The 26,904-nt window shown below is 39.7% G+C and overlaps 1 protein-coding gene across 1 annotated transcript in view; it reads right to left on the bottom strand.

The window, feature by feature from the left end:
• Nucleotides 1-26,904, bottom strand: part of STAC (SH3 and cysteine rich domain) — a 69,664-nt gene that overhangs the window by 17,805 nt on the left and 24,955 nt on the right. The window contains exons 3-6 of the mRNA XM_005519071.3: nucleotides 9,756-9,856; nucleotides 7,532-7,613; nucleotides 5,997-6,112; nucleotides 1,641-1,722 (exon numbers count right to left, since the gene is read on the bottom strand). Coding sequence (XP_005519128.2) covers nucleotides 1,641-1,722; nucleotides 5,997-6,112; nucleotides 7,532-7,613; nucleotides 9,756-9,856 — 381 coding nt within the window. The remainder of the gene's footprint in view (nucleotides 1-1,640; nucleotides 1,723-5,996; nucleotides 6,113-7,531; nucleotides 7,614-9,755; nucleotides 9,857-26,904) is intronic.

Raw genomic sequence — 26,904 nt, 5'->3', positions numbered from 1 at the left:
CGTGGTCTCTGGATGTTAATAGGAGGCACTTGAATCTGAAGGCCATAGAGGTATGTTGCTCATATCTCCACCCAACAGAAATACATCTATTTTCATATTTGTTTGCCCTAGCATCAGCAGACAAAAGAAAAAAAATAAAAAAAAAAAAAAGGAAAAAAACTCAGGGATTTTTGCACTCTGAAAAGGATTTTACCATTTCCATAGCTTGTGGAAACAGTGCAGGCAGTTTATTAAAACTCTACCAAGAGGAAATTTTTGGAATGACTGATGCATAATTTATACTCTGAGCCTCTAAAGGATGGATTGTAAAAAAGCCAGTGCTGATCAAAAGAATTGTTAATGTGTCGTGGAAGTTATTTGGAGGTTTGACACATGCTGAGTTTTTAAACTAATCTCTTTAAGTATGTTCCTTGAATGCTTTTCTGTGCATTCAGTGAATACTATCTCAAAGAAAAAAAAAAGTTTCTCTAGGTTTCAGAAATGAAAGTATTGACTTGCAAAGGAATAAAAAGTCATCTGAACATTCAAACAGGGTTGATTTAATCTCAGGTGGGCAGGATTAAACAATGTGGTGCAGACTAAATTCTCTAACCAGGTCAGGTCAACTTGCCCTTGCAAGACAGAAAATTTAAAATTTTTAGGAGAAATCAGATAATATGGATGAGATGTTCACAAAACAAGAGGAAGGAAATGACAACACAGTGAGGAGAGGTGATAGGATCAAGAGGGGAGGAAAGGAATAAGGAGGTGGTGTAATATAGAAACAGAGAGCTGAAGCTGGCCTTTTACCTACATGAATTGGTAGTAGTATGTAAGGAGCACTGGGGGTACCATGAAGAAAAAAAGTTATGCTCATTGTGGTTTGTTTCTGTTCTGTACATCTTGTGAGATTCAGCAAAGGAGATTTCAGATGCTGCTAGAGAAGTTGTCCTGATGGTTTGAGCCTGAAATTGTGCTGAACAATAACTCTTTTTGCTTATGACTTCCACCACCATGACTGAATTCAAGAACAGGGTCACAAACACCAACTCTTGGTGGATGAGATTTCATTACAAAACTTTTGATGCTATGCTGCTTTTCAAATCTCATCAAGCCAATGATGTAAAAAAACGTTACTTTTGTACTGCAAATCAAATGAAGGAATTGGGCCATTAATATTTCTGAGCACATACTACAGTTGTACTGAGCAGCTGCAATTATAATCAAAATTCACTGCATTCTGTATTTTACAGATGTGAAGATCTTTTATGATTCGTTTTCTGTCCCAAAGAGGTTGTGATATACAAAATCATGCAGAAAAATCAAACATACGGAAAAGAAAGTATTTTTTTGGTTCTGTTTTGCCAGTGTGGAAGTGAAGCATGTTAAGTCTACAGTCATGATTATGAAGTAAAGATATGAGATAGGCAATGGACCTGAACCTTGTCCAGTGGCAGTTTTGGACACACCACATTGAGGAAAGTGGTGGCTTCAATTTCATCTGAATAGCAAAAAGCGTTCCTCAAGTCCTTGTACCAACTCACCTCCTGCTCTGAAAACCAGAACACTGCTGAACCTGGACATGCCATAACCCCCCACCTGAAACAGGCTGCACATGGGCTTTACACCTGAAGGTGCTGTCCTGGCCTGGGGGCACTCACCACTGTTGCTGCGTTTTCTGCTTATGTCAAGGGTGCCTGCAGAGCTATTGGCTTCCTCCGGAACTTCTACCAAGTCAGCTGTCTGCAGGGACAGAAACAGCAAATGAGACGGGATAAGATAGAAAAACGGACTGATGGAATAAAATAAAACCACAGCAAGGGTCTTTGGGAAATTCAGTACTTGATTGGTGTCAGAGGAGAGCAGAGTCAGCCTAATGGGATGGAAGGAAACATTGGATGTGGTGATGCACAACACATACCTACTGCACAGAGAGCAGTGAAAGCCCAGAAAAAAAATTCCAGACCAAGTTTGCAGTCTGGAGCACAAAAGTTTTCTGCAGTATAAAATAAAATGAAAGTTAAGGAACAAAGGATTATGTTAAACAATGTGTTTCTCTGTACAAAATAGAAAGGGCATGAGGGAATTTACAGATTCTGCAGGTATACTAAATAGTTATCATCCAGGGAGACTGAACATTAGTTGAAACTACTGAGTTTTAATTTATCAGCCCCAAATATATTATTCAGTAAAATAACTGTAATGTAAACGTCATTTTAATTCTGTTAAAATGCTGTAAAAGAAAGAGCTAGAGTGCAATGGAGTGGATGAAGTCAGTCTTTAAATATCTGCCCTCACTTTCTTTTAAAACAGCCATCTGGCCAGTATGGTTAGGAAAATTGAAACCTAAGTGCTGCTTTTAGAATTACTATGATTTCTTCTTTGTACCATATTAATGTCAGTCATGATTAGGGACCCAGTGTTCCGGGACGTAAGAAAAATGAGATGACATAATCTCAAGCCTCAGAAGTATACTCTGCATACGGCACCAGATTCCTTGGTTGGATAGTCAGCTTCTCCTTGTATAGCCCAACAGGAATGAGGAGCTGCTCCAAACAACTCTGTGAGAGTCTGACTTAACAAAACTTCAGTCATTGAACTCTCTACATCTTTCATAATCAGAAGAAACCCAAAGACTGAACTTGAGTCAGGTGCTTTTGGTAATCTGAATAAATGTAAATACTTACATTGTTCCTAAGTTTAATTTGTTTCTAGCTCACAAATTTTAAGTCACAAGAAGGATTTAATGTTATTGCATGACACTTTACAATTGCACTGTACACACAGCTTGCTCTATTGCTTTTCAGTCCAGGGCCTGCAACACAGGAACATTCCTGGTTTTGTTTAGGGAGCAGAATCTGAATTGCTTTATAGATTTCACATAGTTCCTTTCCCTTTTACTGGTGTTGACAGCAAAGCTTTCTTTAGAAAGTACTTTCACAATTTAATTTCTCCTATCTAGTACTTTCCTAGCTACTTCTCCATGAAGGAAACCAATGAACAAAGGGGTTGAAAGGAGACTTATGCCACAGGTGTCTTATTTTCCTTGCTATTTTAAGAATATATACTTTGCTGTTCTGTTGCTCCTTGTTTTTAGACTCAGCCTTTTGCAGCAGGTCATATTTGTCTTGCATCTTGCCCAAATAGGTCACCAGAGAATGAGAAGGCACTGCAATAATAAAATTTACACAGGTCCAGTGTAAAGCATATCTATAGATTCTGGTTGCTGGGTGAAGACTGGCTTTGTTGAAAGACTAGGTCCCAGCTGTTTTTCAGTTCAGTGTTACAGCATATTCCTCAATTTTCATAGACTATCTTCATTATTGCTGCTTAGCAATTAATGTTATTTTGTTAAGTTCTAATGCATATGGGATGTGTGGTGACTGTCTATTCAGTATATAGCTCATCCAAATCCTTCTGAGGCAACCTCATTTACCTTTAATGATTTTTCACTGAATGACTACATGACAAATGGTCTAATAGAAATGATAGAGGTGCAAAGCTGCTTTTGAGAGGAGCTAATCCACAAAAAAACTAACAAGAACTAGATTCACATTTACATCACCTCAAGTGCCTTTTTGTATAAATGTGGGTTGCAGAAGCACAGTTTTGAAGCAAGCAGTAGGTAGTAAATCTGGAGCATATGGCCTCTTTCTTTTATGGGAAATGCAGAATCCGGGCGGAAAAATCAGTGAGTACGTCCACACAGCTCAGTCATGTTAAAAATACTTTGGCTAGTTTAGAGGAAGGTGGTTGTCTCTACTCTCTGCAGAGACATGAACTGCTTGCAGTATGGAAGATTCATGGCTGTAGGGGCAAGGTACAGCCCCTAGGCCAGTCACCTTTGCTTTTCACCACCTTCAGCAGGAGCAGCTCTGCTGACCCAGAGAGAGGCGTTGGGCAGCTTGGACATCACCTGCAAGGTGAAGCAGTGTCCCAGGTGTCTCCATGTCCCTGGTCCCTAGTTTGGTGACATGGCAGAACCTTGAGGCACATTCCTTCTCCCAGGGCTGGGACTCAGCACAGCCTCACAGCTGCATTGCTGCTTCTGCTTGGAGAGGAGCAGAGCAGCCCAGAGGTGACTGTCTCTGGGAAAGGTCATAGTCCCTCTGAGTTACTAACAACACGTGCTTCTAAAGGCTCTGTGCCACATCCCTGTTGCAGTCACTGGTCAGTATTCCCAGGTCACACATCACTTTTAAAGGTCCGCAGTTCCTTCATCTTGTTCAGGGTTGTGTCTCCCCTGTTTTTTATCCTTGTCTCAATCCACAAGCTTGTGCTGGCAAAATGTATGGTTTCTCAGGTCTGTTTATTCAATTCTCTAAAGTGTTCTATTTCCTGTATGCTGACACACGCTACATTCTCTCTCAGCTTCAATACCCTGGAGAAATTCCTGTAATGAACTTGTGTTCCTAATTCTACACCCACACCCCACCTAGTTATGATCAGCTCCCTAGAGTAAGCTGACACAGCATTAGTCATTTCTACGCTTGAGTTTTCATTTATAATTCAACATAAACGTTATTGATTTAGAAAGCAATAATTACATTTATAGAAATTTTGTTTCAAAGGAAATTAAATAATTGAAAGAAAGAAATGTAATAATGCGACAGAAGGTAGAGTCATTTTGGGTTTAAAAAAAAGAAAAGAGAATTAGCAAATTCCTTTTGAAGCACAAATGGGGGTGGATAGAGGACATGTCCCTTAATAAACCCCTTGCAGACTTCACTTAATTCTTTCTTTAATTAGTTTGTCTTTCCTGTCTGACATGAATTAATGCCTGTTTAGAGTCCACCTATACCACCTGAGATTACAGGTCAGCTGTGTGAGTGACCATGCATTTAAAAACCAGGGAAATGTAACAAAGATATTACAGATATTAAACAGACAAACATATATTAGCATGGCTTGATAATAAGCACATAAGTATTTGCTTTGAGACTGAGAGACCAACTCTCATCATGTCTCTGTGCCCAGTGATTTGTCTTATGAGATGTGCTCAGAAGAGATTATCAGATAATGTGGGTCTGATTTCTGAGGATGACAATCAGCTTTAGCCTACAGTGGATTCAGGTGTGGTGGTTTTTTTTTGGTTTTTTTGTTGTTGTTTTTTTCTGGTGGGGAGGCTCTCTTGGGAATGGAAGAAGACCTCAAACATTAGGTGTAAGCACCTGTTTATGAGAGGCTGAGAGGGTAGGAAATGTTACTTTAACACCACGAAGGACCTTCTGATCTCATGGATCCCAATACTGGGATAAATAACCATTTCTGTAAGGAAGAAATTGCCAATGTTACTGTTGAACAAGGTATGGGTGTAGCAAAGGCAGGGCCAAGGGAACTATCCATTCCCTTGTTCTCCACCTCTTCTACCATGGTCCTGAAGAAAGTGACTTTTATGATTGGAGAGAGTGAATGACAAACATTATCATTAAGGCCAAAATCTCCCTGTCTGGATACAACAACCTGAGCACACCTGTCTATATTCAGGGTTTGGAGAAAGAAGGATCTGTAATGCCTCCCTTATGATTCTGCACTGGACAGAGGTGGAGGTCCCAGTCCCTTACTTTGTTGCAGTAACAATGTCTTAATTTTTTCTGGGCTTGTACTGGGGTCATGTACTTTTAAATCTAGGTTTTGAGGACTCCAACTCATCATTATCACTTGTGTGAAGGGCAAATATCACTATGCATCTACTCCAGCCTGACAGTTCAACATCTCTGTTACACTTCGGTGGGGACATGCAAAATAAAAACATTAATATTTCCTTTTCCAAACTGATAAAAACAGTTCACTAATTTAATTAGTACTTTTCTCTTTTTCTCAGCAGTCATCTAAAAGATACATAAAATTTGCAAAAATAACTAGTTTTCTGGTCTCAATACAGAATACGAGAATAAGATTTTAGGGTTTTTTTGCGGTTTGAAATACAAGTTTTGTGAACTCCAGCAGAAGCTCATGTGAATGAATATCTGTTGCTCCTCCAGAAAGAAAATGGAAGAAAGATGTGGGACACTTACAGAGTTTCTGTTGGGAGAATCAGACCCACTTCCAGAACTTCCCTTTTTGGTTTTCTGGGCTAAAGAAGTCCCAAAGCGGAGAGTTTCGTACACAGGGTCAACCTTATTTCCACAGGCTGCAACAGAAGGAGAAAAACATGTATCAATCAATACCTTGAGGATATTTCTGGTCATGTTCCTGCTTAACTTGGAGCAACACCTGCCTCTACCAAGAGGTTGAGCTGTATGCTCAGAAACAATTTGAGAGAATATCCTGGTAAAAAGTGAGTGTTGAACTTAACAGAATTGCTGTCAATATTCTGCTGCCTCTCTACTCCCATAAAGATCATCCTCCTCTTATAAAGGCTCTTCAGTTCTTGGCCATTGCCTTGTCTCTCTTCACCTGATATTCTCCTCTAATCATCACTGGTGCTGCCTGTGTGGAGGTAAGGAAGACAAAATACTAGGAGGTTCTAATCCATGTTTGTCTCTACCAGTGACTTCTTGGATCACCCTTAACAGCAGCTCTCCCTCTTAGCTAGCCACAAAAAATCATCTCCCATGCAAGAGAAATGGATGTCTTCACTGGGAACAAGAAAATTCAGTTCAAACTCTCTTCTACATATTGTATTTTTGGACCTCAACTTCCCTTGTGACACGAGGCCGTGGGCATGAAGATTATGACACATTTGTAGCATTATGCAGAAGGAGGGAAATTTTAGCCAAAGTACTGAGAAAAGACAATAGATTTTGGATTTTGGTAATAGCAAAGCACATCTCATTTTTTTAGCCAGAGTTTATTGAAAGTATTTCTATTACTTCTGATAAAAATGATAGGTGTTTTTTAGAATGAGAAACTCAGATGAAATCCTTGTAATTTTTGTTTTTTTAAACTGCTTACAGTAACAAAGCAAATGTCATCAGACAGGTAGTTTTAAACTGACTACCAGTTTTAGTTTTTATTTTTTGCACTTCCAGGTCTGCCTGGTCAGGAAAAATATTTTCCAGAATAAACTTAGCTTCTCCATTTCAAAATGTTTCTCTTTAGAAATATGGTATTACAGGGAGGAAAAAGTGGTCTTTCAAGAACTCAGACAACATGTAGATATAATCAGTAAAGAAAACAATATGAGGAAAGTAAGAAATATGGATGAAAAAGCATCCCTCAAAAGCTGGACCAGTGATTTGAATGCCTCCTGCTGTTTTGATCCTCCCGTTTTTAATCTACTCTTTCCCAGCTCACACCCTTATCTCCATATTTCAGTGTTTCTTCACTTCTAAGTTCCTACCTTGATCTCAGGTAGTCATTATTATAAACAGTGTAATTGCTAAGAGGTATGCATACAGGGTTTTGAGTGAAACACACAATGAACACACCCTCTCCTCTTCCAGCTTTGTATCTTTGAAGTGGTCCTTTCCTGAGATGGCAGAAGGGCATCCAGTCACCGAAAGGAGCTGGACGGCTGCTGAGGGTAAATACCATGGCTGGAAGTCTGCCGCTGCTGTTGCAGAGCATTGCCAAAGGAAGACTGAATGGAAAAGCAGTCAAAACCTACCAATAGGCATCACTTCTTTGATGCAGCCAAACTGTTCGTGAATGAGCAGTGGTGAGCTGTAGTACCGTCGAAATCCCTTTGGCTGGAGGGAGAAAAAGCAAAAACAAGTGAAGTGCATTGCTTGCCTTGACTGTTGAAGTAGAAATAGCCTCAGCTCTCTGGTTAATGGTGGAACACTGTGGTGAGGCTGGAAATTTGCCTCCTGTTGCTCAGTCACTGTGAAGTTTAGAGATCAGATGTTTATTTGATTTTTCTCCTAGAAAAAAATCAGTTTCATATATTTATGTACAAGGTGGGACTCATTTTCAGCTCTCCTTTCTCTTTTGACTTTCACAAAAGCAGCACTAATTAATTGCAGCAGAAGTGCTGAATCTTTAGAGGTTCTAGGAAGTTTCCCTATCTTATATAATGTGAATTTGCATTTGTGTTGTATTTGTTAAACATATGACTATCCTTCATTCTAACTCCAAATCCTGATGTCCCACATATGCACATGTGAAACCCAAGGAAATTAGAACCTTTCTACAGGTTTTTCTAAGGTTTACTACTGACTGACTGCAGCTTCCACTTCTGGTTGTTTTTTTTTTTCCTCTTGTAAAGTCAAAAAGCTCTTCAACCTGTTACCAGGTATTCCCAGTATCCCCCTGTAGAGAAATGTACCATAACAACTCGAGCTATTATTAAAGAATACCATAATATGGAAAACAAATGGTGCCTATTCCACTCTAAAAAAATTATCTCAATTCAGGCAAATGCTTAGTACTCCAAATTAATGCCTTCAAGGCACTGGAATTTCATAAATGGTCTCCGATTTCAAATGTCTGCAGTCTGTGAGAACTTCTAGTCACAGTGAGAAGTGAGGAAAATTCGCAGAGATGTGCATATTTTCCATATCCTCTGTTCAGTGTACCTCAAAACCTGATAGACAACTAGTTCTTTAGGTAATGAGCTGCAGAAAAGACTGAAAAAGACTGAGGGGACTGATAATCTTGGAGTTTTAGAGGAATAAATTCCAGATTCTTTAGCCTTTGTTTACCTTCAGACAGAGCATCAGCATGAACTCACAAAACTCCTGTGACTTTGCTGACAACTTCCTGATGTAAATTTGGTCTCTATTTTTTTGTTTTTGTAAACTAATAACTACAAGAGCTGAGGCTGGAATCAAGAAATGCATGAATCAATTAACATGGGATAATATTTGCCTTGTCCAGGGCTTGTCATTGAGCTCTTCACGGACCAACTTCCTCTACCAGAATGTTTCATACTAGAACTATGATCATGGTTTAGATACATAAAGACTTGCCTCAGGGATGTAAGCAACAATAGCTTTCAGTGAACACTCTTGTGTGGAAAAGATCTTTCCAGTGCAAGGTGGGGTTTGTAGCACTTTTGAAGTCAGTGCTTGCATTTTCCCATCACTTAACACAGTAAAACTTGTTTGCTTTTAGCTCATAGTTGTTTCAAGTGCCTTCAAGTTGCAACAAATCTGAGAACATCTGAAACATGAATGTATGTATTTGCTTTTCATATTCTAATTGGTATTTTTACAAGTTCTTTTTCCAAAAGTAACAAAAAGGAACCAAATTCCTGTAAAAGTGAACAAGGTGCGTTAGAATTATCTCATACACGGTGTACTGTCATTGCCAGGCATGAGATTTTGCTGCTCAGAAGACAACTGAGGCACTAAAGTGATGTGTCCATATAGAGGCAGGCTCCTCCCAGGCTCTCCTGCTAAGAGCTTGCTTCAAATTCTGTAATGTCTTACTGTGAAATATCCTTTGGGTTTTTTTTTTAAGGTGAATTATTCTTTTTTATTCAATCTCTAGCAGTGGAGAAAACAATAAAACATAATTTGAAGGATTTTTCATTTGTTAAACCCTACTGAAATATTATGATTAATTTATAGCATTCTTTGAGAGGTTTACACTACAGCAAGCACAGCTGAAGTCAATGTAATTAATTTTGTTAGCTAGCTAAATTTGTATTCTGTAACTGTATTTTCACATCCACAAAGCAGACCAGATTTGTGCTTTGGTTTTGTTTGCATTCTTGTGCAGCAGCAGTTGCCCAAATTGACAACAGGGCACCACCTGGCTTCACTTTTCCCACCTCAATAAAGTGATCTGGTGTGGTTTCTGTTAATGCAGCAGCTAAATGCACACCTGGGGTTCAGGCACACAAAGAAAGTGGCTCCAGCACAAGCTGCCCTGGGCTGCTCACTTACCAGCTTGCCCATGCAGCGCTGCTGTCTGATGCTGTCTGCACACTTGTGGTGGATGCTCATCTTACAAGCCTTACAGCGCAGTCCATGCTTAGCGTTTGTCCCTGTGAAATGCACAGCAAAGACTGAATTAGACAAAATCAATAGTTTCCATCCACTGAAACAAGTGATCTGAAAGAACTGACGGGTCAGTTGCAGCAGAGCAAATATTGACAGCATTCTTTGCCTTACCTACTTTTAAAAACGTGCATTTGTGCACCCATTGTCTCTCCATTTTAGGCATTTTCCCCCCAGTCTCCTGGCTAAAAGGAAATATATATCCTGGCTGTTGCCTTTAGATATATATTGGATTATACTCTGCTATATGATAATCTGACCAACAGTGTCTCTGCCTCCTGAACACCAAGCAAAACTCTTTGTTATTTTGGAAGGTCTTGGCATGGCTGTGCATGGCTGAGGGAGCCACTGAAGGAGCACCTGGGCTCTGGAGTAGCTCTGGGGAGCTGGGTCACCAGTGGAGGCCCAGGTTTTGTGGATGAGAGGTACCTCCAGGCACATGTGAGAGGGTTAACCCAGCTCCCTTGCCATTGCCCACCCATAGGCAAACACATTTCTGTTTGTATGGTTGCTTTTTCCTGCGTGGTTGCACTGGATAAGTGTGCTGTGAGGATTTTTTTTGAGTTGTAGTTTCTTTTCAATTACACATGCTCAGAGCAATACTGAGAATTGCTCCCAGGAACTGCTGCTCTCACCATCTTGGGCCAGAGTTCAGAGGGTGCAGGAAGGGCTCTTTGCATGTCCCTGAGTGGAGCAGTGAGGGTGCCACAAGTTTGACAGTGCTCTCCTCCCTTGACAGTGGAAAAGTTATGTGTCACATGTAGGGGAGCTACAGAAGAAATTTTGCTTTAAAGAAGTAGAATTCTCCCACTAGGCCAACAGTAGCTCTGCATTAGCTTCAGTGAGGCCCTGTTTAAATTACAGACCCAAGTCTGCCTGCTTCCAGGCAAGAACAGTCACTTTTATTCATGCAACCATAACACTTCCTAAACTATGCAGGAGCAGTGATGCTGTAGCAACTCTTTTATTCCTGCAGGACTGCATAAACAGAACAAGTAAACAATGTATCTGTTCATTATATCTACTGTGAGAGTAAGTATGAAATGAGGTAATAAAAAACCCTAAAAACTCTTGACATTTTAACCAGCCCTCATTAGTCAGACATGATAAATATTAGTCAGAAGGATCCTGCATCTGAAAGTACTCATTAAGCTCATTGGTTATTTGAATAGTCAAAGCCATGTACCTGCTGCCAGTTTCATTCAGTGAAGTGATACCTCAGAAAGAAGCACTTCAGGGAAGGTTTCGTCAAGTTGGTGCCAAAGCCTTGTGTTCCACTTTCAGAGGAAGAGGTGTCTGAAGTGGCCACTTTTCCAAGCCAGATGAGGCAGGCTGAGGTAGCCATGGGCTGTTGCAGTGAGCCAGGCTCAGATGTTTCACCTGTCAGCTCCCTTTAGGACAGGGAACCCAGATCCTCCCCACCTTCCTACAGAGACTGCTGGAGAGATAGGGACTGAATGGGGTTGAGTGTGAGGAGTGTCCTGGGGACTTCAAGGGAGTGGGGTCATCTTCTGGTCCCCACTCCATTGCCCCTTTCAACCACCTTTCAGTGAGTGCAGACATCCTTTCCTTCTCTTTTCTTTACTGGGGTATTTTTTTCCTAGCAAACACAGGATTTCTTAGAAGAACACGTCTGTTTGTTTGGTTTCTTCTTCCTGCATGGTTGCTCTTGGATTAGTGTGCTGTGAGGATTTTTTCAGTTACAGTTTCTTTTCAATTACACATGCCCAAACCAATATTGACTTCTGTGGCTTTGTGCTTTTATTACTGATGATGAAATGCTGAATCACCCTTCCTGGTGATCAACAATTGGCACTGAGAAAAGAGTGGTTCCCTCATGGTTTTTCATTATATTTATAGGGCAGAATGCAAAAAGGAAAATGACATCACAGTTGACCTATGCAACACATCAGTGCTTACACTGGGTCTAATTCTCCTCTCATGCTGGTATGTACCGAGTTACTCTTGTACCAAGTTACTCCTAAGATTTAGCTGTGAAAAGGCAGATAGTCTTGCAGACAGTCCTTCCTGCTGGCTGTTATGCTCTTCCAGCCATTTTAGTGTTAACTTTGCAAGGTGGATATTGGTCCTTACATGTTATAACCATGTGATCACAGAAGATACACATTTGTCAAAACAACTGTGCTCCCAAATGATGTGCAAAATGAATCTGAAGCATCTGTTGCTCTCAAAAATCAAACTCTAACTCTTTCAGAACAGAAATCTGTGGTCATGTGAAAATGAGTAAGAAAATTACAAAAGAACAGCCCTGTATTTTCCATTGCTGAGTGCCATATTTTTATATCTGAGTAGCTAAGTAGTGGCTTCAAAGAGAGGAAAAGTAGTTCAGTCACACACTTGAGTCTACAAGAAGTCTTTGCAAAGCAAAATGAAATCCCTGTAACTACCAAAAGCTCCTATCTTCAACCCATTTTCAGTTCTAACTACTTGGTTTACAGTGGGGCTAGCTTGGAAAAAATTTCCCTGCATCTCTCCGCCTCCCACTGAGGAGTAACTACAGAGCTTGGAGAAGAAGCATTTATGCGGTATTTATGCTTAACCACCATATCTCGAGCTCTGAAAATGACATTTATGCAAGACACATGTTTTTTCCCCCACAGAATAATTCTTTCTTCAGTTTCTCTTCCCCATTACACTAAATCACTCAGAGAACCATTGCTAAGCTGTTTCAAAAATAGTGCATGCCAGGAATCAGATAAATACATACCGGCAATGTACCTGACCCAGAACTTCCTGAGATTCAGAAATTAGGCACAATCACAGTCACATCACAGAGAAGAGATTGCATTCAGTACAGGTGTAAATGAGACCAGGGTTTGACTCATTGCATCAATTTCTGGCCTCCCATTTATGCAAACTTTTTGACCTTGCAGACGCCTGAATGGGGCAGATTTTAGGAGATATCTGGTTTGAAATAGGTAAAAAGCAGACAGAACATGGGTCTTGCAAGGAAGTTATTTAAGGATGAATGAGTACAGTGAGAGTTCTACAGTCATGCACTGGTATAAGAAAGTTATTTCATTATGCTTAAAGTAATGGCACAGGATATAGGAAAGTGTTGAAACATTATTTTCCAATAAATTCCCCTGGAAATCACGAGAAAGTTAGGAATTTGGTCTGAACATATATTAAATAATAGAAATTAAGTGATATTAATAACCCATAAAAGTAAAAAAAAAAATTAAAATTGACAAAAATAGTAACAATGATAGCAATAGCTATGAGAACAAAATAGGGCATACTATTTGAGGATAATTTTCGTTCACTGCCATAGGGTACTAGGTCTTGTTCATAGCTGAATGCCTCTCTGTGGCATGGTTATTCCCACTGGGTTAATCTTCCTGTCGATTGAAGCATGGGGCAGGGGAAGGGTAAGGAGAGAGTTCACATTTGAGCTGGTTACAGCCCTGTCTGGAAGGTCCAGTTAGTGAAGTCTTGGACACTAACACAATCTCCTCAGGGACATCTGCTGAACATTGGTTGATGATCTTCAAGCCTGACCATCACCACTAGGTTGATTCCTGTCCCACTAAATAGCTGATGGCTTGATTTCAGCCTACTGTTTACTCCCACCAGCAGATATTCCCCTATACCACCCTTTAAGCAAAGCTGGAAGTAGTCACTGCTCTTAGTAGTGTATTAGCCCACCTGGAATAATTTCAATCAGAGGTGAATCAGAAGTACAGGAACAAAAGGCTTAACAATTAAGCTCCATTTGGAGCAACCCGAGTACTTTTTACTCTGGTTTCCATTCAAAGGGGGAGTAGACTAACAGCTTTGATAGCTTTTCTATTACCTTCAAAAAGCAATCATCCCTCCTGCTTTCCTCTCCAAAGACCCTTACTAAGGTTACTTAAGCTGATTGTTAAATGCTGATCAGGACAGAACAAAATTCTACTCAGTTGCTTTTTGGTAGCTGTCCGGGGATGTGATTTTTCACTATTTTTATTCAAGGCACACTACTTCATTCACCAAACAGGTCAGACAGTGTTTGATTAATGGGCAGTTCTATTCAACATTTATTTTTCACTTTCCTCAGTTAGTGTGTGTCTTTAAGCATCATCTCTTGAGTAACGTGTTAGCCTTATTCCGAATACAAAGTGATTAATGGCCTGTGAGTTTTCTCATGGGCTCGCTGTCTTTGTCTCTTGCCAAAACTTGTATGAGATGGCTCTCATTTAGGGGACTAAGGGGTAAAACTGTCAGAGTTTGAACTAATATTATTTTGGCCCACTTGCATGTTTAAGTAGTAAAAACTGCAAACTCTAAAACTGAGGGTTTAGAAAGGAAAGTACTAGATATGTTTAGCTGACTTATAGTGTCCATGAACACTTAACATGTCCTCTTCAGTGAATGAAGCAGTGTCAGTGTAATCATGAAATTCATACAGGGAAAAAGACACACAGACATTTGAACAAATGTCCTCTGTGTCCTATTCATTAATGTATCAATTATCTCCAGGTCTGTATAGGCTAGTATTCCTTTTTCAAAGAACAACAACAACAAAAAAAGGCAAAACTGATGAAAGAAACAGTATTTCACTGGAAAAAATTAGGAAATATCAGGTCAGAATACTGAGTAGCTCTTAAGTAAACTTACAAATGAGGTTCTGCCCAGTCATTTTCTTCACATATCAGCTAATATATCCAGGCACCTAGGTCTGGAAGGATGCATTGTTTTGAAAAGCAGGTCAAATTTAATAACACCTTGCTAGAAATACTCTGTGACTGGGTCAGCTCCCATTTGAATATCTAAACCAGTGGCCAGGTTTTCCAGAACAGTCACGGAAAATTGAATCTTAAACTGTTCTGATAATATGACCTTAAGTACCACTAAAAGAACACACTGCATCACTTTTGTAAATTTATATATTTTTTGGAGGAAACCTAAATGGAAACAGCACACCTCAATATAGGTGAATGGAAATATTTGGAGTCAGAGAAAGACAGAGGAAGCAGCGCAGAATTTGATTCTAACTTTTTGTCTGTGTTTCCTACAAAAGCAGTTTAGTAACTACTGTGCATTTCTGGAAAGTCACATTTTTCCTAAAGAATGCAAATGAAAATCTGCTTGTTACACACACACACACACACACACCAAGGGAACCTGTATCATCCTCTTGGCCAGCACAGCTATGGCCACAGCACTGTTGGCTGATGCTTTTTGCCTGTTGTTCCAAGTCTCACAAGATTAGTGGCTGGAGAGGGAGAACAAGCCCTACAGCCCGGAGAAATTTCCAAGAAAACAGAAAAAGTTGGTAACAACATGATGTTATGCTGACTGTATAAACATAACTATATTAGGCACTTATGCCAAAGTGGGGAAAAAAACAAAAAGGAAAGGATAAAAATGTTCAGGTCTATAAAAGAGAGAAAGAAGAAGGGAAAGAGACACAGAGAGACTGTCACCTCCAGCTAATCCAGCTATGACCCAACCATTACATTTTATCATTCCAGCTGAGAGGAAAATACCAATCAGAAATTGTTTTAAAACTTTCAAAAATAAATACATTTAAAATTACATAATTTCCATAGAACTTCAACTTCTGCTGTGGGAGGCTGATAAAAATAATTAACGTCTTGCCCCTTTCTCCCTAAATGCATTTACAGTTGTCACCAGAAAGCTTCATCCATGCCAACATTTATGGGAAATGGAGAATTTTAAGCAAGCTGGGCCAGTACTGCAGCGGTGAAGGGTTTAAGATGCCACTGTTAAAAGAGGAAATCCCCAAAATGGGACTGGTGCCTCTGCAGTTATCTCTAAGCTTTTGTCCACTCTACTCTCATACCCCCTTCTTAGTTTTAATATAATTGGTTTTGTATAAAAGCTCTGATGTTGAAAGAAATTCCTATTTTTAAAATTCCTCTGAAGCTGCTTCCTGCCCCTGTGGCTGTCTGCTGCTGGACAAGCGCTTCTCCTTCTCCTTCTCTATTTCAATTAAGAGCTGTGAGGAGATCAGAGAATGGCATTTTCTACACGAGACATCCATATCTTTAAAGTTAAAAACCCTGAGCCTAATTAATTTAAACCATTAGGTTTATAAGAATGAGCTGGGAAGTCCTTTTCTCACCCCTCCTCAGCCTCCAGCCACCTTACAAACTATGCTCTGTCCCAGTGCCTGGCACCCTTCTGATTATTTTTTTAACTGATGCTGCCCCAGCACTTTTCCCAGCTGACATTTTGAAGAGTACAGAGGCACAGATCCTCATCTGTTCATCAGGTGGGGCACAGACCAAAGACTGAACACAGAGTTCCCCAGCCACCCCAGAGGGCTGAACACTGGAAGTCATTGCTGCACGATACCTGATTGAGAATTCAAATCGATGGCTACTCTTTAGTAATGAGGTTTTTTTCTTTATTAAGTTGTGGGTCAGATTTTTTTAATAGTTATATCTGCCAGTTCAAAATGTACAGAGCTTTAGGTGTGTTAAATTTATAATTTCTTGGGATGAGGTACACTGTACAGGGATGTCCAACAACATGTTTGAGCTAAAGGAGGAACCTCTGAATTTGGGAGCAAGCTGCCAGGTGTTGACCTGATGCCTTGACTGCCTAAAGTGTCCTGTTTCCCTGACACCTTGTGTCACTCCAAACCAAATGGGATGTGGAGAGAGACTGGATGTTGTATATTTACATTCTGTAAAGTAGGACTTGATGTCCAGTTAAATGACAAATGAATTTCCTGAAAAATGAATAAATTTTATATTACATGTCACTGAGAGGTGTGGGTCCATTTGAGTCCCTATCCCAGTTTCTCCATAACAATATCCAATGTTTAAATAGCAAGAAAAGTTGCTTTGCATGTAGGCAGGCTACAAAACAGTGCATAAAATTAGAACTGACTTCCCAGTGACATAGTTTTCTTTAGAAATGACATGCTGAGAAAAAAATGAGGCAGTAATAGGCAGGTTTTTCTGCAAGACTGTTACAGAGATGAAAAATATCCCTTCTAAAATAAAGTATTTTAAAAATTTGGCCATAAGAATTTTTTTTTTTTTTTCAAAATGCACTTTTCACATATTCAGCAGCTTTGCTATAAAAGGCTATCCCTGAACGGAAATATCCACCTCCACAATTCTTAAAATATCATCTCAGGTTTTTGATCATCTAAATGTTAATTAGGATGCTGGAACACCATGGTAAATAAACTAACAGCTATTATTGAAAGAAAACGTCCTCGTCCCCTAAACACTAAACATGCTAAATCACGTCTAACATTCTTTGCTATGAACAAACTGGCACTGATCTATTGATACCTACTTTTGTGGATAATTTTCAAGATTGATGAGCCTGTGCTTATAGGTCTTTGAACTGGGCTGCTTTGTTGAGGAAGAAAATATTTCAGAGAAGAAAGGCATAGACCTGGCTGTGGGACATGATGGTGCCAGAGCTGAGCAGGACAAGGGAACATGGAGAAGTTAAGCCTGATGTGTTATCTCAAATGAGGACATGCAGAGATGAATGGCTGATTTTGGTCTCAGTAGTATTAGTAAACGTAGCATTTAAGTAACTCTTCTTGAGGTGAAGATGATGAAAGTCAGATTTTGAACAAGATCTCCATTTTGACAGGCTCATCTTATTTGCACCTGTGGTCTTGCATGTTTTGGAATGAAAAGTCATCAGTTTCAGCCTTTTTTCCCTGTGTTTTGAAATGCTTTGAAAAAGCAGTTGAATTTTGTGGGGCCGTTCACATGTGCCAAAACCTTTATCTTCCAAGGTACCATTACAGAGGAGTTGGAAAACAGAAACCAGAAATTTGAACAAAAACTATGATGTGAAATGAAGACCAGGACTGTGAACTTGCTGAAAATGTGGGGAATGAATTACAGAACAAAAGAACAGTCTATCCTCAGCAAAGGGATTTAATGTCCTCTCTTCTCTTCAAATGGATTTTTAATATAGCCTGTTTCTTATGTCGCTCCATCATCATCAAGGGCTTGAAATGAGAGACTGCCATTTGCCAGAAGATCAGGAAAATAAATTAGAACTATAAAATGTTTAATTAAAAAAAACCCAAAACCACACAAAATCCTATTTTATATAGACATATATATATATAGCCAGTTGTTCACTGGCCTTCTGCTGTTTCAGACTTCTGAGGGTTTGGGCTCTTTCCCCCTGCAGTAAAACCAATCCCTCACCAGTGCAAGCTCCCAGTGTTGTTGCAGGTCTGTGTTAGCACAAGCTGAGTGGCAGTGCCTGCAGTGATGGGCCTTGCATGCAAAGTGCTGAAGTGGGACTTAGCAGGACCACCATTCCCCTTTCTCCCTCCTTTTTCCATTTTACAGTAGCTAGTGATGGAGATGGGAAGTGGAGCAACAAAATATAACTACATGTGACTAAAATCTAGTTCTTGGTCAGGATTTGGCCACAGGCAGAGATTTCTGTTCCAAAGCCATTTCTTCCCTTGGATGACGCACAGCTAAGGAGGATCTCATCAGAAGCTACAGGTGTAATTGCCAGCATGATTTGCTTGGACTAGAGGGAATTCAGGGCACCACCGTAAATAACTGGGTGGTTACACCACTTTGGTGGGATCTGTTTTCAGGGAAGGTATTTCTACAGTTAGTCAGAATGAGTTTCTACTTTTCAGAATTTTACAATCACATTTTTTAGCAAAATATTTTTCAGTTTCTTTTCCAATATATACAATCACAGAATCAATTAGTTTGGGAAAGACCTCTGAGATCATCGATCCAACCTATGACCTAATACCACCTTGTCAACCAGACCATGACACTGAATGCTATATCCAGTCTTTCCTTAAACATTTCCAGGAATCATAACTCCACCAGTTACCTGGGCAGCTCTTTCCAGTATATTTTCTTGTTTTCTGTGAATTCCTCCTGATTTCCAACCAATGGAAAAACATTCAAGTGAAACCTTTCACACCAAGTGCAGGTTGGGGGAGGTGGGTGGGTGGGGGTGTTGGTAATTTTTTTTCCAGAAATAGTTACTGATTTCAGTGAAATCACACACTCTGGGAAGTAAAAACACTTCATTTACAACTGTCATCTGCTCAAAGAAGCAATCTCAGCCTTCACTCTTATAACCTGAGAGAATTCTTTACTTGACACATAGCAGTACTGGCCTAAAGCACATCTACACATCTTCCAAGTGGCACCAATTACTGATTAAATGAATAAGAAAAACTTCTGTCAAATGATGGGCACAGACAACTCCCTGCATGTTATAAAGGAAACTACAGTGAAATCATAGTTTTCAACTACATGTCATTTTTAACTGAGCATGTCTTCAGAATTAAAAGTCAGGACCCATGTGTTTGCAGCACCCTTCAGTGTACAAGGTAAATGTATGTCAAAGAGGAAAACAGCTCTGGACTTTGTATACCTGGAAAACTAAAATTTTGGCAGTTCAGAGAAGAGCACTGGAGAAGTTGTGGTAACTTGCATTCCTGTTACCAAAGCAGGAAAGCACGCGATGATCCATGTGAGCCACAAGGATCACTGCTCTCTGAGACATCCTTCTATATTAAGGACAGCAACAAGCAAATGTGGGTAGGCATTTTACTCTACATGATGGCAGTGTGCTATTTCTTGCAAAAGCATTTAAGTGCCTCATTTTAAGATTTCTGCAACTCAGAGTAAGGTAAAGCTTCTAATAATTCTGCTTCTAGATAATGCTTTTGTCAGCTATTCAGCATTGTAATTATCCACATAACAGTCATGCTCTGGTAGATAAGGACTCTAAAGAGAAAAATAATGTTTTTGCAAGAAGGTCAGCTTTAGAGAAGATGCACTTAATTTGCTTATCTGTAAACACCCAATATCCCATGTGAGCCCTGGAAAAAGTACATAGCAGGACATAAAAACCCCACTTGCATTCTGCTTCATCTCTTGGCCTTTAAAAAACCTTGAGCTTGCCATTATGTTCTTCATTAGAACTAATGTGAGGAACAATGGTACCAGGAGCCTACTCACTACTGAGTAGGGTGTTTGGTGGTTTTTAATGTACTTTTTGGTTAAAAATCACCATTGGTTAGCATAATATTAAAATATTAATTGTAGATGTTCTAGAAATGCTTATTGTTTTCTATCTAATTAAACAGCAAATGTTGGTCAACATTTTTTAAAGTCTCTTTTGACTGAGGATTAACTGCAGTTTCATATTAATAGCAATTTCCCCCAAATTAAAGTGAGCTTTAAAATTATCTAGTAACAATTGTGAAACATGTCTGATGCTGCTCAAGGACAAATTAGAATTTAAAATATATTTCCACCCTCTTTTCTCAGCTAAGCAGTTCCTGATTATCCAATTTACTGATAACATTCTTGCTTCATCTCAGAGGAGGAAGCCCTCCCGGAGGATAAACAAACTAAATATTTTCTTCTCAATATTTCTTGAAAGTATGTTTAACTCTTTGTTAACAAAGAAAAATAATAATTTAATGCAGGAATATGATGTGGCTCCCTGTAGCTTTTCTACAAATGTGGGGCTGTATGACTTGGATACATTTTGCCATGTTTATCAAAAAATAGGAGTAGAAGTAGATGGAGCACACCTATACTGCTCACACCAAATGTGTTTCTACATCTTTCCTTCTGTTTATTCCCACTGTATTTATTTTAACAGACAAAGTATTCACTGTTGGAAATTTTGAAGAGTCGAGATGATATTACCTATACCTGTCTGGTCTATAACTAACAGTTAAATGCATATTGTACAGTTAGGGTAAATTAATACTTCATATTTCCAGAAGTCTTTTGTTTGGCCCTTCTTACAGGGCTCCACTCAGAAGTGGGGAGGTCTATGCTTATGGAGAATTATTAACTCAAGAAAGAGATTGTAGGATAAGCATTTATAATTTCAATCTAATAGGGTAAAATAATTATTTTATACCAATTTTTAGCAGATGCATGTTAAAAAAATATAATGTTTTTGTTTACCTTAACCTTAGTACAGCAGAGAGAAATGATTTATGCAATTCTCACTCATGCTGACTCTCAAAAGCACTAGAAGATTTAGGTGCCCAGAGTCATTCATTGTCATCAACTGAAACAAAGTGTCTTAAATCCAGGAGCAAATTTAGTGGAGGGAAGGAGGAGGTAGAGGCAGGGATTTTAGATCATTTAGTAATATATTGGATGGTACCTGGTGCCACTGATTGAAAAGATTACACAACAGCCCTTTTTCAATGAGTCACAGGGTGACTGGGTCTGGAAATGACATCTGGAGATCATTAGGTCCAATCCCCCTCTGAATCATGTTCTACTAGAACAGGTTGCACTGGATAATGGCCAGATGGGCTTTGAAAGTCTCTGTAACATGAAACTATGCAACCTGTCTGGACAACCTGTTCCTGTGATCTGTAACTCTCTCAGTAAATAAGTTCTTCCTCATTTTCAGATGGATCTTCCTGTTTCAGTTTGTGCCTGCTGTCCCTTATCCTCTCCCAGGGCGCCACTGAGCCTGGCTTCATCCCCTTGCAAACCCCGCTTCAGGTACTTACAGACATTGATGAGATCCCTTCTGTTGTCTTTACTCCAGGCTGAACAACCACAGCTCCCTTAGCCTGTCCTCTAAGTGAGGTGCTCCAGACACCCAATTGTCTTTGTAGCCCTCCACTGGATCTGCCTCAGGAGCTCCATGCATCTCTTGCCCAGGAATCCCAGAACTGGACACAGCACTCCAGTTGTGGCTGAGTAGAGGGGCAGGACCACCTCCCTCAGAGTGCTGGCAAACCTCTTCCTGATGCACCCCAGGATACCTTTGGCCTTCTTGGTCACAAGGACACTGCTGGCTCTTGGACAGCCTGTTGTCCACTGGGACCTGCAGAGCTGCTTTCCAGCAGGTCAGCTCCCAGCGTGTACTGGTGCCTGGGATTGTTCCCCCCCAGGTGCAGGCCCTGCATTTGCCTCTGTTGAATTTCTGGAGCTTCCCCTCCATACAACTCTCCAGGCTGTCCAGGTCTCATTGGATGTCAACACAGGACTCTGGGGTATCGGTCACTCCTCCTGGTTTTGTAATGCCTGTGAACTTGCTGAGGGTGCATCCATCCCCTCATCCAGCTCCTTGGTGGATGCACAAGACTGGACCTGGTACCAACCCCTGGGGAACACCACTAGCAATGAACCTCCAGCTGGACTCTGTTTCTGCCATTCAACCAGTTCTCAATCCCTGTCAATGTCCACTCATCCAACACTTCCTGAGTTTTTCTACAAGGACGTTATGGGAGACTGTGTCAAAAGCCTTGCTGAAGTCAAGGTAGTCAACATCTACCACTCTCCCCTCAATTAACCAGCCATTCATGCCATCACAGAAGGCTATCAGATTGGTCAGGCATGATTTCATGATTCTTCCTCACAAACAAAACAAAAGGAGTCTGAATTCAGCTGCTTTTGAAATCTTCTTTCCGTAGGGAAATGCTTAGTAATAAAAAAAAACAAATTTATACTGTAGTTGTAATAGTGTCTCTGGAGAATAGATGAGGGAAGGCTCGGCTGTGGCTACACAAGCCCTGCTCCAGGGGTATGTCCTCCCTGCTGGAAGCTCTTTACCCTTCTCTACAGGGGACAACTCTCCTTCTGATGAAGTGGCAACTCTTCCCTCAAGGTCATCTGTGTTGGGAGATGCTAGAGAGACTAGGAAGAGTGAAGGGCAGAACTGAATGAATAACGTTATTTTTTCTTTCATCCTGCAAGATAAATAAAAATGCCTTTTTTTTGTTTTGTTTTTTCTAAGATCTCTTTCCAAAGACTCTTCCAAACTACCATGGCCTTGGAAAAAGTCAGTTACAGTCATGCTTCCACGAATACTTCTACTTTGTCTTGTTGCCAAGAAGTGGGGGTCAATCTGTGACCGTTTACTGCGGCTTTGCCTACCTAGAAAATGCTGGATAGAGGCAGGTTTGGAGCAAGCCAGAATGCCTACTTCATGAAATGAGGCAGCAAGCTTAAAAAAAAAGTCAAGCATATTTTTTAGGAGAGAGCTGATCAGACTGGAGGCAGAAAGCACTGTGTCATAGTTCCTGTGAAATTTTTCTATATTTAATAAACATCCACATAAATTACAGTTATATAAACACTTCCTCTAACCATGGAGTTTTTCCAGTACTTATTAGTCGCAGTTACTGATAGTCTAAGAGAAGAAGTTCAAATGCAGGATCTAACAGAAAATCTAACAGAAAAAACATAGCTTCAATCTAGATCTCTTTCTTTCCTTTATTCCTGCATTTGAAAAGCTTGGCCAATTTATCAACTTTGAGGCTAACTTTCTGGAGGATTTTACAATACAGCTTTGGGGATAAAGGGGTTGAAAGTTCTAGCGGCCGCAACTGCACACTGAAATAAAGTAATGCAGGCTGCTTTTAAAAGATGAAGTGAGAAAGAATTATTCATGGTACTTTTTTGGCTGTGTGAACCTCCAGAATGACTGGCTAAACCAGAACAGACGGTGGTAGGAGTGAGTAAATTCTGAACAATTTCACTGCTTAAGCATTATTGATTAATAGACTGAAAGGAAGCTATGCTACAACTATGTTTTTGTTTTATCTTTTTTGCTTGTTTGTTTGTTTTCCACAGGTCTCTCTAACTGCAATCTGGTTAGTTCCCTGAGAAGACAGGTACTGAGTTATTTACCTCCAGAGGTGCAAAAGTCCAGAGACTCTGCATCCAAACCAGAAACCCAGTTGCCCTGAGAACATCTATAGATGCAAAGATCTCAACTACCTAAGCCAGGGTTGGCATGACCCAGAAGGACCTGGTTTTGACAGTTACTGGACATTGTAGACCATAATTTTTTCTGGTCTTCCTGCAGGTTTGTTCCAGACAAACATGCTCTAACAGGTATGCCAAAAAAATGGGTGTTTAAAATTCTGTGCCATAGTTAAGGTTAAGAATGGAGTGAAACAGTTAAGTACACTTTGAAAACGCAAAGAAAGATAGGATATAAACAAGCAGATATTTCTTTAAAACACAGCTTTGAAAGATTTACTTTAAAGTAATATATATTTAAAAGCAAAGTGCCTGACTTTTTGCTGAATTACTTATATTTGATTTAGATGGGAATACATTAATTGCATGTAATATGCTTGGAATATGTGGAAAATAACCTTTTTTTTCCATGTGAATCAGCACAGGAAATGATCTGCAAGTGAGTAAAAAGTTGAGAATTCTACAGATGGAGGTTTTTCTTAAAAAGTACACAATATTTTTCAACTGTAGAGTACTGACATCATGTTTTCTTCAACAGTGAGGTGTCACAGAGATGATTGATGACACACCAGAGACTGAAGAGGAGCAAGAACTTGCTTCTGATCAGAATAGTTTAAGGCTGTAATCTGATGCAACATTAATTTAACAGTATCTATCTTTGCTGGCGATAGGCGGTTTTGCCTCCCTTAATTTGCCGATGACAAAGCTTACCGTTCTTGCTAAACACAGAAAATAGTAGATAACACGATGCAAACGCTACAGGTATCTGACGTGGTTTTCTTTTCACTGTGATGTAAAATAAAAAACTCATAAAACCAGTGTCTCCTAAATGATGATCTAGTAATACATTCCACAAGACACTTTGATTTTCAAATTTTCCCTTGCTGGGGTTGGATATTAAAATAGTAATAAATACTACTACTAAAACCAGCAAATTAATGGTTTTCTAAGAGATGTACTGTGAGAGGATGTTCAAGGGTGGATATATTTAGGAAAATATGTAGCCCTCCATGGAGCTGAAACCTCAGTCCTAAACTAACCGATGTTAGGCACTCACAGCAGCAAAACAGTGAGTGGGAGAAAGAAGTACAGAGTCTGCTCCAACGCACTATTGACTTGCTCTGAAATTATGTGAATTATTACTGTTGAATTCATGATTAGAAATGATGATTTTATTGGAGAATTAGATGCTGTAAGAAGGCCCCATTAATGTAAAATGGATTCTGCATGCACTCTTCAAAGCTTCTTCAAATATGAAATTTCCTCCATTATTTCATTTGACAGAAAATTACTGCTTCTGTATCAAATTTTCCTTCTGTTTACTGAGGTGGAACTTGAGTCCCAGTCTAGTGCAATTAGTAGGAACATTCCAGCTCCTGCCTTTAAAGTGAGGTATGAAGCACACTATTAATACTATTTTTTTTCATTTCTGAAATCTAACCAATAAACAGATTTTCTTTTGAATATGTTTCATTGCACTCTGGGATGCATGAAAAACATTTGAAAGAGTAAGTTTACTGGTACATATATACTGATTGCACTGCAACCCAATGGCAATATTTGGCTCACAGTGCCCAGGAATCAAAGAGAGATGATGCACGTATTTTCTTCTAGTAAGATAATATTTCAAGTTAATTTTGCTGTGAAAAGAGCAGCACAGAGAACCTTCTGCCTCTGCTCCATGTGTCCTGTTCACTCTGAAGCTACAGACGGATTCTGCCACATGAGTGAGACTGAAGCAGTCGCTGCACGTTCATGCTGTGCACTGTTCATTACACTGCCATGTACCAAACAGAGCTGCTCAGTTCATAGTTCAGAGTGCCATTTAAGGTGAACCTGGTGGCAAAATTGGAACCATCTAAAGTCAAGACACAATTTTCCTGGAATCTTTCCTCCAGTCGTAAAAACATGTATCATGTCTTTGCCTTTATTGTCATCAATGAGGAATTTAAAGACATAGACTCATTACTCTTAAATGTCACTGCCTGTGAAAAATGCAAATACAGAGAACAAATAGGCTCCATGTTTCGAGAATAAATTCAGAGTCCCTGAACAAAAATTAGGCTTTTTCAGTCTGTCTTTGAGAGCAGACTTGACAGGGTTTCCTGAAAGCTGCCTGTTTTGCCTCTCTACTCCTATAATCCACAGTTGTACAACCTATATGGATTAATTGAACGGCAAATAGCAACATCGAGATCTACCATGCTGCTTAAAATACAGTACAGCAAAACTAGGCATGATGGCAGTAAGGATCAAAGTGAGAAGATGGCAGGAACAGAGATGTTTTTCTATGAAAATTAGGGCATCTATACTCTAGGGCATCTTAAGGTAAAACTCTCAACATCTTTTCTACCTAACCTCCAAGCAAAGATGAGCTGGAGCAGGTCAGAGCAATTCACCTGAGTCAGACTGCTACCAGACAAAATAGGTCACATTAGTTTCTTCAGCAATTATAAAAGGCTTCTTTAGCTAATGAAGTGGCTAAGATAGAGAACAGAAAAATGAAACCCTGAGCAGAGAGAACAGAAAAAAGTTCAGAAAGCACTGGGGCAGTTAAAGCTGATGTTTTGAAGCTTAAAGCTGTGCTTCAGGACTTTCCTATTCCAGGCAGACTCAGAGTGCCCAGCAAATGAGAAGGGCAGGAGTGTTTATGAACTGGATTTACTCTCTGCAAAGTTTGCTGCCAGCAATAATCTGTCATGAGCAGCAGTATTTTGAAACACTGCTGCTGAGTCATGTAGATTTGTGATGATATTTATCTCCATACAACTTCACAAGAAGCCAGAAATTCAAGGAACTTATATCTGCAGTATATGTTTCTGAAAATAAGCTTTGATAGGTCATCCATCCACATTACTGAAAGAGACAAATTCTGAGTCTTTTTCCATATATAAAATTATTTCAATTAACTACTCTTCCAGACTTACTGTCAATTTCTGGAACTTCCCTGATACTGATACTTTTCTGCTTCTCTCTTTCATTTATTTTACCACTTCAAGTAAAAAAAAAAAAAAAAAATCCTTAAAAGACTGGAAAATGACACCAAAAAAATGTGATTAAAATTCCTTAGTTTCCTTGGATTTAGTACAGCTGTGGTGAAGCGAGAATATAAGTTAATTTATGGAACCAAGATTGTCTTGCATCAGTTTTTATGTTCTGTAGTCAGCTGCCTTTTCCAAAGACCACAAATTCCTCACACAAGTGGGGAACACTGAGCACCCTCATTTGAAAAATGATCAGTCCTATCAGCATCTTTCAAGAACTTACCATACTGTTACCTAAAAGGCAGTGACTTCCATGCCAAGGGACATAAGCTTCTGACAGTAAGCTATACAAATTAC

The sequence above is a fragment of the Pseudopodoces humilis genome, chromosome 1, assembly GCF_049639895.1.
Source record: "Pseudopodoces humilis isolate 2021_Gansu_Grassland_sample_001 chromosome 1, ASM4963989v1, whole genome shotgun sequence".
Taxonomy (NCBI): Eukaryota; Metazoa; Chordata; class Aves; order Passeriformes; family Paridae; genus Pseudopodoces; species Pseudopodoces humilis.
The sequence above is the reverse complement of the archived record's forward strand: the minus strand, read 5'-3'. Positions and strand labels throughout refer to the sequence as shown.